The sequence below is a fragment of the Staurois parvus genome, unplaced genomic scaffold (genome assembly GCF_062004578.1).
Source record: "Staurois parvus isolate SC_StPar_1 unplaced genomic scaffold, SC_StPar_1.0 ptg000108l, whole genome shotgun sequence".
NCBI lineage: Eukaryota > Metazoa > Chordata > Amphibia > Anura > Ranidae > Staurois > Staurois parvus.
Genome location: NW_028317904.1, coordinates 1,477,076 through 1,494,433, shown reverse-complemented (window position 1 = coordinate 1,494,433; position 17,358 = coordinate 1,477,076). Strand labels below are relative to the sequence as shown.

Here is a 17,358-nt window from a genome sequence, read left to right as displayed (position 1 = left end):
GGAAACACTGTGCATGTCCATCAGCAAGGTGCTATGCAGATTGATTGGCACCGCAATCACGCTGAAACCTGCAATACAATAGTGTGAATGGGCTCTAAGTGGTCACTATGGGCAGCAAATAATGCAAAAATAATTTTTCCTCTATCTCTTGCATTCTCTCTTGGCAGTCCATCCACTTAGCTGAAACTTACATCATAAATTAGGAGTTGACTGTAGGCTTTGAATGTCACTGGAAATCCCAAATGTTCTCATTCAATGTATTTTTATTGCAGTCACCCTTCTTTAAATGGAATATGCATATTCCTCAACCTTGCCTGAACCAAACTGGGTAACTTTTCAAAAATACCTTTATAGTGCAATTGGTGTAAGAATCTAGAAGAATAATTATTTAAAATGGGAAATTGCAAAGAATGGAAGCAAAAGTGGTCATTTGCAGTATTTTGTTATTTTTACAATGACAGAGCAGTTTATATGCAAACTGGAAATGTAACATCCACACATATTACAAATTGGTTTCTAGCAATGTGAACCTGATGGGGAGATTGTAGTTGTTTGCTATTAGTACAGCTGACTGTTTAAGACAGCTCTTGCCAATGAGGCTGTGAGAAATGGGCCCCTGTTGTATTTTATGCATGAAGTTGGGCATTTGTATTACATACACCTCTCCTTTATTCCACAGGAGGGTTTGCAAACTTCTCCTCACAGTTCCCGAATTTGTGTGAAGGAAGAACCTCTAACATTTTGCACACCAGCATATCACAGCCCTGCCTCTCCACCTCAACAGTGTCTGTTACCCGTATCCTGCCACACCTTTACCTTGGTTCCCAGAATGATGTCATGGATCAGGTATGAACAATAAACATAATACACAGATCATGTTACAGGAAACTTCCTCCTGAGCTACAGTTTTTAATCTTTATGAAATCAGCATGACGGTACAAGTTAAAAGGATAGCTGGAATCTTTTTTGGACATTTTCTGAGGGACATTTTGTGTGTCTCATTCTTTACTGTTGGCAGGATCTCATTCAGGGCTCTTGAAAAAGAGGGCAAAATTGGAGAAAAAAAATAAATGTGCAGAATTTTCAAAACCAGCCAGAACGTATGTGCCCAACATTCCTGATTAACCAGATGAAATTTGCTCAGTAGGTGGTGCTCTCATCCGACATCCTTCGATTGAAAAATCAAAGAGGCCGGATGGAAAATTCTACTTAGGTACTTTGGTATTCTGACAGCTGTTGGTGCCAACTGTCAGACTACAATGGACAGGAAATGTCTGCCTGCACTGTATTGCATGGCTGGAGGATCCTGTGTTACTGGATATGCCAAGCTTAAGGCTAGTTGTAAAACTTTTTTATTTTTGCCAAAACAAAAGAGTTTGGGGGAAAATTTAATTTCTCTTTTCAGAATTGAGACAAAAAATATACCAGTCATTATTCTCTAAAGAAAGTGAAAAAAAACTGCATAAGCAGTCATCTTGAGAATTTTCAAGAGACTGGAGTTCCAATTTTCAAGAGACTGGAGCTTTCCAAATGAAACATTGAGAACAGAATTCTGGGAATTTAACTGCATTCCATCCCAGGGAGAATTTACTACAAATTTGAATTCCCTTGTTAAAGAGTTAGAGTTGCAGTAAGCCATGTGCAGCAGTATGATTTATCTTGAGGTATGAAATGCTGCATTACTGCAGCCCATTCATTTTTAATAAGATTCCATTGCAGAAAAATTGCTGCTGATCTTCTTTTTTTTTCACCACAGCATGATAAGTTTTAGTGTAGATGCATTTTGTAGATGTGCTGTGGTTCCATTCAAAATGAATGGCACCACATTGCATCATACTGTGCTTTGGTTTACTATTGTGCATTTGTAGTAATGCATGTGTTACTACAACGCAGTGGTGTAACCAGGCCAAGACAAATTGTCCATACACTCCAGAAGTGTGCTCTCTGAGCCTCATTTATCAAACCATATGTGTTGAAAATAGCTTTAATATTTTTCCTTTGCATTTCATGCACTTTTTTAAGCTTTTAAAGCCTTTTTGCTGTCATACACTATATGGTGCTATGCAGTTAATTTATAGGGTGAGCGTGTTTTGACTTTTACTTGAATCAACCAGCTGATAGTGTGCCCTAAGATTTGCCCTCTTTGCACATTGTTGCAGAACTGTTCTTTGAGTTATTCTTTGGGGGGGAGGGGAGGGGGGGAGAAACCGACTTTTTTGATTATGTAGTTTAATGTTACAGTGGTGATATGTACATGGCTGTAACTAATATCAACCAATCAGATGTAAGTTTATCGTAAACTGTCTATCCATTGTAATGAAAATGTTTCTTGATTTTGGGAATATTACTTTTAAACCTTGCACTAATTCTGTGTGCTACCCTACTTTTTTGTATGTTACCAAGGCACCACTTGGGTTGGGTTCTGGGAAAGTTAGTGTTGTAGGCAAAAGGTACACCTGTTCAATTGCTTGGTAACATAAATTGCTAATCAGCCAATCGCATGGCAGTAACTCAATACATTTAGGAACCTAGACGTGGTGGAGATCACTTGCTGAAGTTCAAACTGAGCATCAGAATGGGGAAGAAAGAGGATTTAAGTGACTTAGAATGTGGCATGGTTGTTGGTGCCAGACAGGCTGGTCAAGCTATTTCAAAAACTGCTGATCTACTGGGATTTTTACACACAACGACCTCTAGGGTTTACAGAGAATGGTCCAAAAAAGATTAAATATCCAGCAAGCAGCAGTTGTGTAGACAAAATTGCATTGTTGTTGTTAGAGGAGAATGGGTATTCAATTCCAGCTACGACATTCAGATGGTAGGGTCAGAATTTGTGGCATAAACAACATGAAAGCATTTATCTATCCTGTCTTGTATCAATAGTTCAGGCTGGTGGTGGTGGTGTAATGGTGTGGGGGATATTTTCTTGGCACTAGCAAGGTGTATCTAATAAAGTGGCCTGTGAGTGTATATTTCAGCTTAAAAGGACATCAACTTTACAAAACTCACGTTTTGTGAGATGTCATGGTATTATGCATTTGTGCATGAATAGAGCATTTGTCTTCTTTTATGATGTGCTAAGATCTTTATAATTGATTGTGCTACCTAAAATGTTTTTATAGGAAGTGATAAATCAGAATGGTATCACTCATGTTCTGAATGTCAGCTACAGCTGTCCAAAGCCAGTCTTCATCTCCGATAACCACTTTCTTCGAATCCCCATCAATGACAGCTACTGTGAGAAGATTCTGCCTTGGCTGAGTGCAGCTGTTGAGTTTATAGGTACATGTTTATTAGCATCATTCCTATTATTTGTTATTATTGTTATTATTATTATCGTAACTTGCTTTTAAAGCATATCTTAAGCCAGAACTTTAATTTTATTTTTTGATAGATGGTAGTGACCCTTAATACTTTTCATTGCTGAAGACATGCAACAGCATATATACCCTGTGTTTGCAGCCAGTTGGGGTTACACTATATACTGAAAGTGAACATGTATGAAAGCTGTACCTTACTTTTCCTTTGTGTGCTTACAGGAAAAGTGGAGCTGGTTAATGGCAGAGTATTAGTTCATTGCCTTGCTGGTATTTCACGTTCTGCAGCAGTAGCGATTGCTTATATCATGAGGTCAATGGGGCTTACTCTTGATGATGCTTACAGGTAAGGAGAAATAGCGCATCATATACAGACACTATCTTTATTGCAGAACATTTGGTGGACTCCATTTTTTTTTTTATTCCTTTTTAACATGGAAAATTTGATTTAATGATAAACTTTATTGACTTTGACATTTTTAATTTTATCATTGTAATTTGTTAAAAAAGTGTCAAATGACCAAGGTGGAGGTTACAGTTTACAGCTGAATGAATTTCCCCATGGAGCACTATGCAGTTCTTACATATATAATTTCGTAACTAAATGCACATGTGCATTGAGGTGCACTGTAGTTAGGGTGTTTAGCCAGCCACTGTAGCAGCGCAAAGCACAAAATGAATGACACCGCAACACACTGTACTGTTGTGTATGTTGCACTGATGTGCTAAAACCGGGCTTAAAATTTCAAGTCCTGAGCTACTAGCCAGGCCTTAGAGTTACTCACCACCAACAAACACACACACAAACAGACCTGTACATACACACTGACACATGTACACACACGCACAGAGACACATGTACACACACGCACAGAGACACATGTACACACACGCACAGAGACACATGTACACACACGCACAGAGACACATGTACACACACAGGCACGTACAGACACGCATGCACACAGATACATGTACATATATACAGACACACACATGTACATGTACAGATACACAGACACGTACAGATACACACATTTACAATTGTACATGCATACACAGACACACACAAACACACACACATGTACACGTACACCCCCCCCATAAAAAGTTGTAGTACTTCGGTTGTTCACTCACAGATCCGGGTATTGCACTCTAGGGGGAGGCAGAAGGCACAGCACACACGCCTTGCTTTGCTTTCACTGAGCTCAGCTATTGAGCAGTCTGACGGCTCCCAGTGCCAATGACAGATCCGGCCTGAGCTCCGAGCCTGCTCAGCAAGACGGCCCCCACCATAATTTCCACTCGCCATTGGCGAGCAGGCGAGTGGAAATTTCAAGCTCTGTGCTAAAACATGCATTGCCATAGGGCATGAATGAATGCAAAGTTTTGGTATCTGTTGTCTTCCAAACTCTAATGCCTTGATTCTAGTAGTCATACTATAGCCAAGCAAGTGGCGATGTGTAGGATTCCAGGAGATTTTAGGGCTCTCATGAAAGGAATGGTTGCTCCATGTTGCTGTGCACACAAGACTGTAAGTCACCTGAATAGGCATTATTAGGCTTGATATTTTTTGTTCATTACTTTAACATCCATGTTGGGATTTCAGTCAAAAATACATTCAAGTCAATGTTAAGAGAAGTATGGTTACTGTTTTTGGCCATACTTCTCTTATGGGTCATAAGATTCTGTGACCCAGAATCAGCAGACAGTGGGCTAAAGCCCGCTGCCAACTGATAAGACCTGCTCCAGGCTCTAGAAGTATTCCAACCATATTGTTGGGATCCACCCAGGTGGACCAAGGGCTGAGTGATTAGTGGTCATATTTGTTAGTTTTCAGGCTTAGAGCTGGCGGGCGACAGCTTCAGCAAATCCACACTTCATCTTTTTATTGAATTGTTGCATGCGTTTGTCTTACAAAAAAAGTTACGTTAAATACAGGTATTCACTTTTTGTCTTAACAGGTTTGTTAAAGAAAAAAGGCCCACCATTTCTCCAAATTTTAACTTTTTGGGACAACTTCTTGAATATGAGATGAGTCTTGCAAACTCGCAGCAATCACAGCCTCCTAGTCCAGTTCAGTTAGAAAGCCCTATGGATAGAACATGCACTGATCAGCCATCTGATAGTAAGCCAACAAACAAGGAGCAGAGTTGCCAAAATCATCATGTCACTTCTACATCACAGGAAATAGAGGTGGCCATAGATGCTACTAAACTAGACGATAACTTGGCAAAAGAGGAGTCAGATTCCACTTTGACGGGCAGGTTTACATCCATGGGGATCTCCTCATACCAGCGTCATGAAATCAGTAGCTTAAAGCGTTCTTTCTCCCTGGACATTAAATCTGTATATACTTCCTTATCTTCTACAGATACAAACAAAAATTTGTATCAGCCTTCCAGGTCACAGCTTGTCCCCACAAAACCAATCTCTTCTAAACCGGCGGGACTGTGGGATCGTTTCCTTGGTTTTGGACTTAATTTCCTTTACTTCTATTCTGAAGAAGAAGAAGCACAAGAAAACCAAATGCTAGGTCACAAGATAAGACCAAAGGGGAACTGTGAACAACGGGAGGTTCCAGAAAACTTAAAAAAGAGGAAAGCAAACACAAAAAGCCTTGATGAAGGACCTTCTCGTCCATTTACTCTCAATATTCCCAGCTGTAAAAGCCAAACATTCTTGAAGGAGAACACTTTGGAAGTTGGCTCACAAGTAAGGACAATCTCTCCAGTTCCTCTGTGAGGAACTCTCAATTTTTCAAGAAAGACATTTGGGATCTAACAAACAGAACATTGTAGGTCTTGCTGTCTTTTTTTTTTTTTTTTTTTTTTTTCCCCTGATTCTTTCTTTTCCGCATGTTCAAGACCCATGACAGAACTGAATAGCATGCAGAGAAATTTAACGTATTTTCAAATGTTTCTTCATATTGAATGAGCAAAAAAACATTTTTTTGTGGGCAACAAAGAAGACTTTGGTTTAGGTGATTGTGGAATTGCCAAAACTGGAGATCGGGCCCTATTTATTCTTTTTTTATTCTTTTTTTTTAGCCTAAGACTTTTGAAGGCATTGGCTAAATGCTTTTGTGTGCAATTATCTAACCTGACCTGAAGGGGTAGCATCGCTGCTGCTGTACAGCCTTCTTAAAGCTGAAAAAACTTATTATAGAGTGAACATGGTCTTTTAGTAATTTGTTGTTTTTGGTTTTTTTTTGTTTTTTTTTCTTCTATACCAAACAAAAGGGGTGACAAATGCTTTACCTTGTGTTTCATCTTTTTTGTTTGGGTAATAACATGGTGTGATCAGACCTTAGAGCAATGGACTCTTTAATCCAGCTTGGTCCACTTGTCAAAATTATTGAAATATCTCAGACTGGTCCATGCAATTTCACTCTTGGTGTAATGTAGAAAAGTATTAAGGGTAGTACTGCAACATTTATATTTTAATTCCCCTAGGTCCTACTTGAATGTAAGCCCTAGAAGCCAAACTGTGTCTGTGACAATACTTTGCTGCCCTTTTACCTCAGTTTATTGCTGTGAAATTTATTTAAGGATCCCCTAGCATGCTTGGGGTGTGCTCTCCTGCATACAGCTACAGATTGTCCCCCACCTCTCAGGACCCAAGGACATATTTTGTCCTTTTTACTAGCAGGTGGTAAGAGCATACTTTGTTTATTTGCATTATTTATTTATAAATGTGTTGTCTTTTTGTTATTATTGCTTAAGTTAATAATCATTGGAGTCGCTAGTAACTGACTTCTTGAGGTTGAACGGTCACTTTTACTTATCAGAAGCAGAGATTTTGTGAACTGGTATTAAGCCTGCTAATTCACAAAGCACATGAGGCAGACATTTTACTCTGCTTGACCAATATTAAACTTTTACTTGACTTAAGAGACATGACTAGTTCCCAGTGAATTGAAAGATTTCCACAGACTACAAAGTGGCAGTCTGTACTGTGCATAGATGACAGATTTGCATAAATACATGCATGTACCAAAGGCTTGGTGACCAGATGGAGTTCATATAGGAATACAAGGCAAGAAAACAAAATGTGTACATTCACAATGCTTTTAACCCAACTTGTCCCTTTTTAAAGTATGTTGATTGACTTACTTTTTTCTAAAAATACTTTGAGTGTGTGTAAAGAAAATGGCTTTTTTCAGATATACCTATTTATTTAAAAAACATTTTTGCTGATTCTAGGCCGAGTATTTGTTGCATGGTGTCTTTGTAGGACAAGCCTACTCCATACTACTATTTTATATCAGTCGATGCTATGACTTTCTCATCCCTCATACAATATTTAAAATGTTTTTGCAGCCACATAATATACCTTTCCTCTGCTTAACATCACTTCATTTGTTTACTGCACTGGGTGATACAGAGAGAGGTATCCTGTAGAATTGATATCCTATCATGGAACACCATATACTCCCCTCTCTGCCTAGAGGCAGACCAACTGTATCTCTAGAAAGGCTAGCTCTGAGAACAGCCTAGTTTGGCACATAATGTATGTTAGAAATGTCATGAACTTGAATCAAACAAATTCTTGAATACTATATTTAAAAAGGTGAATGTGTTCTTTAGGGACTGTAGTGAATATTTTTCACCCAAAAGCAAGTATGGAAAAATATACCTTCAAGCATTTGTCATTACGTAGGATTTGAAGGAAGTACTTATAGACAAAGCAATCATTGTTGGCATTGTGAGCAGGATCAAAAGATGATTATGTAGATTCCATGGATTTCTTGACTCTTAACTGTGTCCACAGCCACTGTCGGCACGAAAATGAAACACTGCGACTGTCTAAAGCTGCCAGAGAGCTTTTTTTTTTTTCTAGCAAACACTACAAAAGTGAAAGCCAGAATATGATTGATTTCCAAGGGCAATCAACTTTATTGACCCTTGCATTAGTTCTTATATAGGCCCCATCATCCTGAAATGCTTAATTCCTGTAAGTGGAAAATATACCTGCAAGTAATATTTTTACTCTACAATTTAAGTGTAGGTTACCCTTTGTAAAAGATACCGATAGTAAAACTTAGGAAAAATAACATAGGGACAATAAAAGGTAAATTGGGATTCCAGGCACAAATAACTATGGCCCTTTCTTCCCAGCAAAGGAAGAGAATTCTTGTTTTACTAGAGGTTGATTTAATCAAGAAGATTACTTGCTTCACAGTCTTGCTGCAGCTGGTACTCCAATCTGTTCTCTAACTCCAAAATATGGCTGTGATGTATGCGATGACATCCATGAGAGCAACAGCACGAAGACTAGTCAGAGACCATCAAGAGCGTTTTGGAGAACAGCTGGAACTGGCAGGGACGTAGACTTCAGGACTGTATTCCATTGTATTTGATCATCCACTAGTAAAACCAGACATATTCATCAGCTGCTAGAAAAGGTTTCTGCTGGGAAATGCCCTTCAACATATAGAGAATTGCATACTCCTACTGATCGATGTTAATACAGTATCAATTTGGACTGTATTAAAGTGTCTCCTGAACTAAAATAAACTTGCACAAACAAATATTCCCCTTCTCCAAATAGCATTCCACTACCTTTTATTTAGTATTTTGTACATATAGGGCAGAAAGGTGTATATATTTATAAAAACTGGAGCAAAATGGAGCTGTAGCCCATGGTATCTAATCAGATTTCATATTTCAAAGCAGAGAGGGCTCTGGAGAAAATGTGCCCCCCAGCAGCCAGGTTTCATAAATCATCTTCTGATTGACTCTCTAAATTTTCTCTTGTATGTCTATCTGGTTATCATGAATTTGCTAATAAGCCACTGAAATGGAGATCTATATAGTACATATCCCATAAAATAAATACATGGCTGTTGCTTGGGAGATAGAGCAGTTGCCTACAGCAAGAAATGGATTCCATCTGTCATTTAGGATAAAATAAAAATGTACCGCTGGTATTTGCAATGGGCAACAACGGGACCTTGATTGCTCTGGGAAATGCAGATTTTGTACAAGGTCTACCTCATTTTTCCTAGGTAAAAAAGCATCATGCCTGGCCTAAAGTTGACTTAGTTTGGATGTACACCTTTGGGCCAAAGTAATGAACACTATGACCTTAACCTCCTGCACTATAACACATCACAACACAGATGTGAATGCCCTGCGCATTGTAAGTCAATACATGTCACAAACGATGCAGGTGCATTATTTATCTCATTAAAGAGCATTACTAGCCCATTCAGTGAGAATGTGGTGATCAAGGTGTGAATGGGCTCTTGTCTAATGAAACTCCCCTGCTTCCTTGTCCACCTTTTAAATCTGTAGCGAAAACCATATACCAACCCAGAATGGACATTACTACTGCTAGGAGTTCCACAAAAAGATGGCATGGTGACCAAATAGCTAAGTAGGGGATCCTATTTTGAGGTTGGTACCATTTTTAACTGTTGAGGTGTAGCCATGGTAGCATTTTTAGTAGCTGACATTGAAAAAAGGGATCATTAGTATCCAGTAATCCTAAAATGCCTCCTGATTTTTCCTTACTACTTATAGTGTAGCTCAGACTTCCTCATCCTTTTTTACATTGAGGAACTATTGAAATTCTTTTTCGGTCTCAGGGAGCCCCTGCTAATAATTACTGGTGCATTACCATGATGGTCAGTGGGAAGAGTGCCCCCTTACCATTGTGGTCAGTGGGAAGACTCCCACCTTAGGGCCCGTACAGACATTAAGAAAATCACACAAAAATTTCCATACATGGAAAAGTCGATTATCTGTTCATTAGTATAGTGTTTACGATGGCTGATTTCAACTGTTTAGGTGACAAAAATAGAAGGTACAACCTAGAAATTTTTTATACAAGGTCTGATTTTTGCCCAATGTATATAGTAATCATATGGAAATAATAAAATAGTGAACAAAATGCGTAATCAGAAGCAAACAAGAGACCCTACGCTTTCTCTTATACTATGCTAGTACATGGCTACATTTTACCATTTTTGGCTACATCATGATATGTACTTTCATGGAAAAATGGACAATCATTCGTCTGATTTTCTCATAGTGTGTACTAGGCATTACCGATAGTTAAAATGATAATTTACATGAGTAGGAACTTTATCTGAGAGGCAAACATTGCTCAAGGAACCCCTAACAACATTGAGAGGAACCCATGGGTCCCACAGAACCCTGGTGGAGTGAAGCTGGTGTAGATGTACCTGGTGATTTAGGAATGCTTCTGGTAACTGACTGCATAGCAAAGCCCTTTTACAATTATAAAGATTATCCCTGGTGGATGTGTCTAACTGCTGGAAGGACATACAGCTGTCTTATTTCCAAAAAAAAAAAATTTGCCAAGCTGTTAATCTAGACTGTCATATGGTAATCAGATGTTCTTTTAAAGACTGTATGCAGAATTTTTTTTTTCAACAATTTTTAGTCAATGAATTTGGGTTTGTGCTTTAAGACTAACCATCTTTTCTAAAGCAATGGCCAAAGAATTTTGTAATTCAGTGTAAATGTGTTTTAAACAAAGTGCATTTATTTTACAGGAGTAGCTGTGACACTTGGCTAGAGAGCTGTAGTCCTTGGTGCACTGGGCACCATATCAAATTTGTTAAATCAGTTTATTGCCTATGATGGGTCATCTTATTTTTAGGGACAGTAGCCAAATGGGGTACTCCAGAGGCCCAACAAGGGTCCCTTTTTATCAACCCTTCTCTCCACATGCAATATGAAAAATCTATTTTAGGGTAGAATGCAGCTTTAATAATGGTACGAACAACACTGATACTCAAATGCCAGTCTGACCCTATTATGTTGATAAATGAGAATATTTATTTGTTGTATTTTATTCCTGTGTGCAGGTACACAAATGCTCTGATGTTCTAGCGGATGAATGCATTGCTCCCTAGTGCTTCTCTGGTTGATGATAATAAAGACGTGAATCTTTTTTTATTCTTGTGTGTTTACTGTGCTGCTAATAAACAGTAGGCTATGTTTGGCAAGAGAAGGTGAATTCCAATCACAGCTGTTGTTGGCTTAGAGTCCCTGTGCAGCCAACAAGAAAAGGCAGATTGGAGACCAATCCACACCGCACTGGGGCCTTTGCCCTATCTTGGGTCATTAAATACAGTTTTTTGTGCTACTTGACAGCCTTGAGCGAGGCAACAAAATAAAAGCTGCATTGTCAAATTTACAGTTTAACTCCATGCAAAACTGTTTTATTGTATTGGAAATGCTTTACTTGCCAAAAGATATAGTTCTCTGCAGTTAATTTATAATCCAGGTCCCCCTGGCAGATGCTGCAGCCAGATCCTTGATTTCAATAACATTTGCATAGCTTAGTCAAGAGCACACTCCAGGCTGCTGATGACATGATGGAGGAACAGCAGTCATCCCTTTGCTTTCTTGTCCTGGCTACATCACATGATACAGATGAGTCTGATAGGAACTTTTTGTCCAAATTAAAATGGTGGTGTAGAAGGGATTACAGAGGCCGAATAAAATTTTTGCATTAAAATTACATGAATAATTTTAGATCTGAATTCATTAAAATATTAATTTTTACAAATAATTTAATATATCATACATTTTGGTTTTGGGGGAAAAACATGGTGCTCTTTTAAATGGTGAAATTGAAAAACAGCCAATGAAAATTTTGCAATGCTAGAGAAGCTGTTCTAATCAAGGGCACCTGGAATGAGCATCTTCTAAAAGAGGAGAGGGCTATGATGTGCAAGGAGGGGGCTCTGCTAGGGAAATTACTCTTCCTGGGGTAGTCAGACTTTCTGGCAAGTTCAAAGGCACATTGTGAGTGAATTTAAAAAAAAAAAAAGTAAGCAAAATACTTGATATTTCTTATTATCTACAATCATTCTAAGATGGTGACATATTCTCTTTATTATAGCTGTTTACTGTCTGTGCTGTCCCAGCATCTCCCCATTACTCTTGTCTCCCTGTGTAACCCTTTGGGCTTGCTTATCCCCTGTGCATCACTTTTTAGAGGGCATTTGAAAAATGATGAGGTTGCAATATATTGCCTTCTCATCACCTTTGCAAGCGCTAAAGGTCATGAGAGGAAATGCTTTTTTTTATTCAGTACATTTCCTTAATATAGGCCCCCTTTACATGAACATATTAAGTTGTTTAAAAGTGAACTAACCCTTTAACCCATAAAAGTCCACACCCCCAAACTGCAGCTTTGTGCATTGTACATGGTTGCAACATGGCCCTATTGGCTTCAATAGGTTTCATTTGGCAGACGGCACTGCCCCACAAATACAACATGGGAGATGCATTGTGGCATGCAAAAATTATCACAGCTGCAGCATGTATCTACTCCCACATGACTGCCTTTGCAGCTTAGGAGAGGTGGTAAAAACAGGTGGTTGAACTTCGTTTTGAGGCTACAATTACACTTGTGATGGGGGCAGTTGCAATGACCTCCAGGTTAGTTAGTTTTTGTTAGATAGAGGCTGAATAGTAGCCTGGGGATGAGTCAGCTGGGGAATGAGGTAGTGAGGATACCTCAGGACAGGCTGGGATGCTTTAATAAGTCAGGGCTTCTGGAGCCCTTCCACCTCTCCAGAAAACTGAGAGCTTTCTGGAGAAGGGGTGAAGGAGTTGAAAAGGCCCATATCTGTATGTTTGGGGGACCTTGGCCAAGCCCCTGGCAGTAGGCTGGGCATGGTGACCAGGATAACCCTCAAGGCAGTGCCTGGGGTGGGTCAGGCAGCGCTGGGTAGAAAATGGAGTGAGAGGCTGGAGTGTGGAGCCTGGGAGGGGGCTCAGGGAAGGAGCCGAACTCCAGGCAGGTGCTGGAGAAGAGAATCTCCACTGTGCCACCATCTCCCTGGGAGGACATCCTGAGCAGCAGGGAAGGAACCAGCCCAGCTAAAGGCCTGAAGGCAGCCACTAACCCGCCAAGCTGGCAGGAAGGACAGTGTGAGTACTCCTACACCCCTTAGCCGAACAAGGGGGGAGGGCAGTCAGGTGGAAAACCCAACTAGGGCTGCTGTGCTAAATTGGTAGTTTCTGGGCTCCCTTGCCCAGGGAATACTCTCAGTGCAGCTGTGTGAGGGGGTACACCAGAGAGCTGGAATGTTCTTAAAGGAGAGACTATTTTTGTTCCCATCTGTACATAGTTTCTAATAAGTTTGTCTTCAAGTTCATAGTTCCTTGGGCATCCCATACACCCCTCAATACTATCAAGTTATCAACTCCTTAATAAAATTATAAAACCAGGCTCAAGAATTGTTTACTAACTCTGAGTGCAAAGCATTGAAGAAAATGCATGTTGCCCAGCTGTGCAGAACTTTTGGGGGACCTGAAACTCAGTGACCCCTATGGGGGTAGTACTGCGCAGTAAAAACAGGCGGTTAAGCGGTGCTTACGCCCCCCTCCCCCCAGGTGCAAGTGTACATTAAGCCTTAATGTAGATTCTGAGAGATGTCAGAAGTGGAATGCTATATAGAGTTTGACTTCAGTGACAGCTCTTAGGCTGCTGTCGTCACATCCAAAATGGTGCAGCAGCAGTCCTAATGTTTTTGAATGTCTACAGGAATGAGGCTTTTACAGGTGAATAACATGCATAAAATGTTAAATGTGCATATACATTAATGAGAAGAGGGGTTTTTTTTAATGAAAAGTCTGACGCCCAGTTAACTGTATCCAAACACTGAAACAAAGTATGTTGTACATGTTTCTGTAATATCAAAGTTTAAATCCCCTCTTGGTATGTGGAAATAGCACCAAGACATTCCTACAAAAATTCTACAGAATGTGCACTGTACAGGGGAACGAAGGGGATTTTTTTTTCTTTTTTTTGCAAAACAATACTGCATCCCTACTTGTGGTTACAGTGCTCTACAAAACTGAATATTCTTTTGTGAGAGTTTAGTTTTATTAAGGTGTAAATAAAGGCAAAATGGTTGTCACTTCTGCCTGGCAACTCGAAGGCTGTTTAGTTTGAATCCCAACCATGAAAATATCTGCCTGGAGTTTGCATGTTCTCCCTGTGTGTGTTTCCGCCAGGTACTCCAGTGTCCTTCCACACTCCAAAGATATGCTGATAGATTAACTGGCTTCTGGCTAAATTGGTCCTAGTATGTGCATGTATGAATGTGAGTTAGCCCTAGTTTACACTGAATGTGACTTTGAAATCACGCTACTGCGCTTGAAGTAGTGTAATTTCAAAACTGCAGATCAGTGCAATTTGCACCTCCGATTTCACTGCGGCTTGCAACTCCTTTTAACAGAAGTCAATACAAGTTGCAATAAAATAAGAAAAAAAGTAGTGCAGAAACTACTTTTGAAATCACTCTACTGCAAATCGCACTGATTAGGACAGTACCATAGAAATATATTAGATGCAACTTGCAAATCGCATGTCGCACCTGAAGTTGCGCCGTTGTGAACTAGGGCTTAAGGACCTGAGATTGTAAGCTCCTTGAGGGCAAGGACTGATGTGAATGTACAATATATTATAAACTGAAAAACTGCAGCGCTAATTAGAAAATTATAAAGTCCAAATTAAAGTCTTTAAAAGTCCACAAAGAAATAAGACAAGGATAAGGAGAATGGTCTTGATCTTATACACCATCACAATACACCTGGAAAAAAATGGCCCCTTACTGGACACTTTGACCGTATACAGCGGTTGGTATGCGCAGTGTAATGAGGAATAGATGTGGCAAATAATTTCAATGGATAATGACTCCGTGAAGAGAAATCCCCAATAACACTGGTCAGTAAGCACCATGTAATTGGAAATGGCAGGCGATCCATAAAGGAAATCCTCTTGCCCATATAGGAAGAACTGTCCACTTTAAAACTCATGAAACTTCCAAGAATTTCCCTTCCGGCAATCAGAAAAGGAATAAAGAACAGAAAGAACTCATAGTGTAGTAATCAATCAAAACTTTGGCCAATTTATTCAAAGATCCACGTACATCAACTCCTAATATAACCAGCACTGAATGAACAAAAGTTTCAAACTAAGAAAATGGCCGTCATCCCTCCAGAATGCAGTGAAGTCACACACCGAAGCACCAACCAACACGTTTCATCATCAGGAAGATGTCGTCAGGGGTGGGACAATGTACAATATATGTGTACAGAGCTGTGTAAATTGTTGGCGCTATATAAATACCATAAGAAAATAAATAATTTTTTGGTGGGATAGAGTGATGAGGGGTTACAACTGTGAAGCTTGTAATCCTGTCTGTGTCCCCATTAGGGAGATTCACCATGTCTAATTGTCCTGATTGTCAGTGTCACAGGGAATGAAAGTGAGGGTAAATCTAAAAATTTGATTACCATAGAACAAGAGAAATCATCCAATCAGGACACTGGATAAGAGGGCATCTCCCTCAAATTAGAAAGATATCTTCTTGATTCCTGTTGTGTCTACAAGACAGGACATGAAAGGAAATCTACCTAATGAGACAGAAGTAGCAAAAAAACCTGACAGTGGTTTTAACCCTCTCTTACGCTATTCAAAATGGGGGGCAAAAAAACTTTGGCTTTAGATACACTATATTGTCAAAAGTATTGTGACGCCTGCCTTTACACGCACATGAATTTTAATGGCATCCCAGTCTTAGTCTGTAGGGTTCAATATTAAGTTGGCCCACCCTTTGCAGCTATAACGGCTTCAACTCTTCTGGGAAGGCTGTCCACAAGGTTTAAGAGTGTGTCTATGGGAATGTTTGACCATTCTTCCAGAAGCGCATTTGTAAGGTCAGGCACTGATGTTGGACGAGAAGTCCTGGCTTGCAGTCTCCGCTCTAATTTATCCCAAAGGTGTTCTATAGGGTTGAGGTCAGGACCTTGCTTTGTGCACTGGTGTGCAGTCATGTTGGAAAAGGAAGGGGCCATCACCAAACTGTTCCCACAGAGTTTGGAGCATGAAATTATCCAAAATGTCTTGATATGCTGACACCTTAAGAGTTCCCTTCACTAGAACTAAGGAGCCAAGCCCAACCCCTCAAAAACAACCCCACACCATAAACCCCCCCCCCCCACCAAACTTTACATTTGGCACAATGCAGTCAGACAAGTACTGTTCTCCTGGCAACCGCCAAACCCAGACGCATCCATCAGATAGCCAGAGAAGTGTGATTTGTCACTACAGAGAACATGTCTCCACTGCTCTAGAGTCCAGTGGCGGCATGCTTTACACCACTGCATCCTATGCTTTGAATTGCACTTGGTGATGTAAGGCTTGGATGCAGCTTCTCAGCCATGGAAACCCCTTCCATGAAGCTTTCTACGCACTGTTGTTGTGCTAATATGAACTCCACATGAAGTTTGGAGGTCTTTAGCTATTGAATCTGCAGACAGTTGGCGACTTCTGACAACTGTGCGCTTCAGCACTTGGTGGCCGAGTTGCTGTTGTTCCCAGGTGCTTCCACTTTGTTATAATGTCACTAACAGTTGACCATGGACTATTTATTAGCAAGGAAATTTCACAGATGGATTTAATTTACAGGTGGCAACCTCTCGTGGTACCACACTTGAATTTGCTGAGCTCCTGAGAGAGACCTATTCTTTCACAAATGTTTGAAGAAGCAGTTTGCATGCCGAGGTTCTTGATGTTATACACCTGTGGCCATGGCGGTGAACACCTGAGTCCAATGATTTGGAGGGATGTCCCAATACTTTTGGCAATATAGTGTATACATTAACTTTGTTCTGAAGTCAAACATTTTTTTTATCTTAAATTGGATGTAAACCCTTACATAAACCCAGGGAAGTGACAAGGCTCAGATGATACACAGAGATTAAACAAATCCTCCTACATAAGTTATACCTGTTTATCTGCACCCATTTGTCCTGTACAGCCTTCGACAACACCCAGATGAATGGATTATTTCTCAGAAGCAGAAATTAAGGGGTGGGGATCTGACCACTCTCACACACTGCAGAGCTAGAGCACAGAGCTGAGTGCATTCTGAGAGCTGATTGGAGGAAAGCGACATCCCCAACTCTCTTCACAGGCTCAGAGCAACATAGAGCTGAGGGTATGAGCCATCTGCTTGTAGGCAGGTGCAGTCTAGTTTCTC

The 17,358-nt window shown here is 40.1% G+C and overlaps 1 protein-coding gene across 1 annotated transcript in view; it reads left to right on the top strand.

Moving 5' to 3' along the window:
- The window catches only part of LOC149467488 (dual specificity protein phosphatase 8-like), a 35,192-nt gene extending 23,944 nt beyond the window's left edge, over positions 1-11,248 (top strand). The window contains exons 4-7 of the mRNA XM_089671597.1: positions 680-846; positions 3,123-3,282; positions 3,540-3,663; positions 5,282-11,248. Of these exons, the coding sequence (XP_089527723.1) occupies positions 680-846; positions 3,123-3,282; positions 3,540-3,663; positions 5,282-6,062 (1,232 nt within the window). The 3' untranslated portion in view covers positions 6,063-11,248. The remainder of the gene's footprint in view (positions 1-679; positions 847-3,122; positions 3,283-3,539; positions 3,664-5,281) is intronic.
- Positions 11,249-17,358: the final 6,110 nt, after the last annotated feature.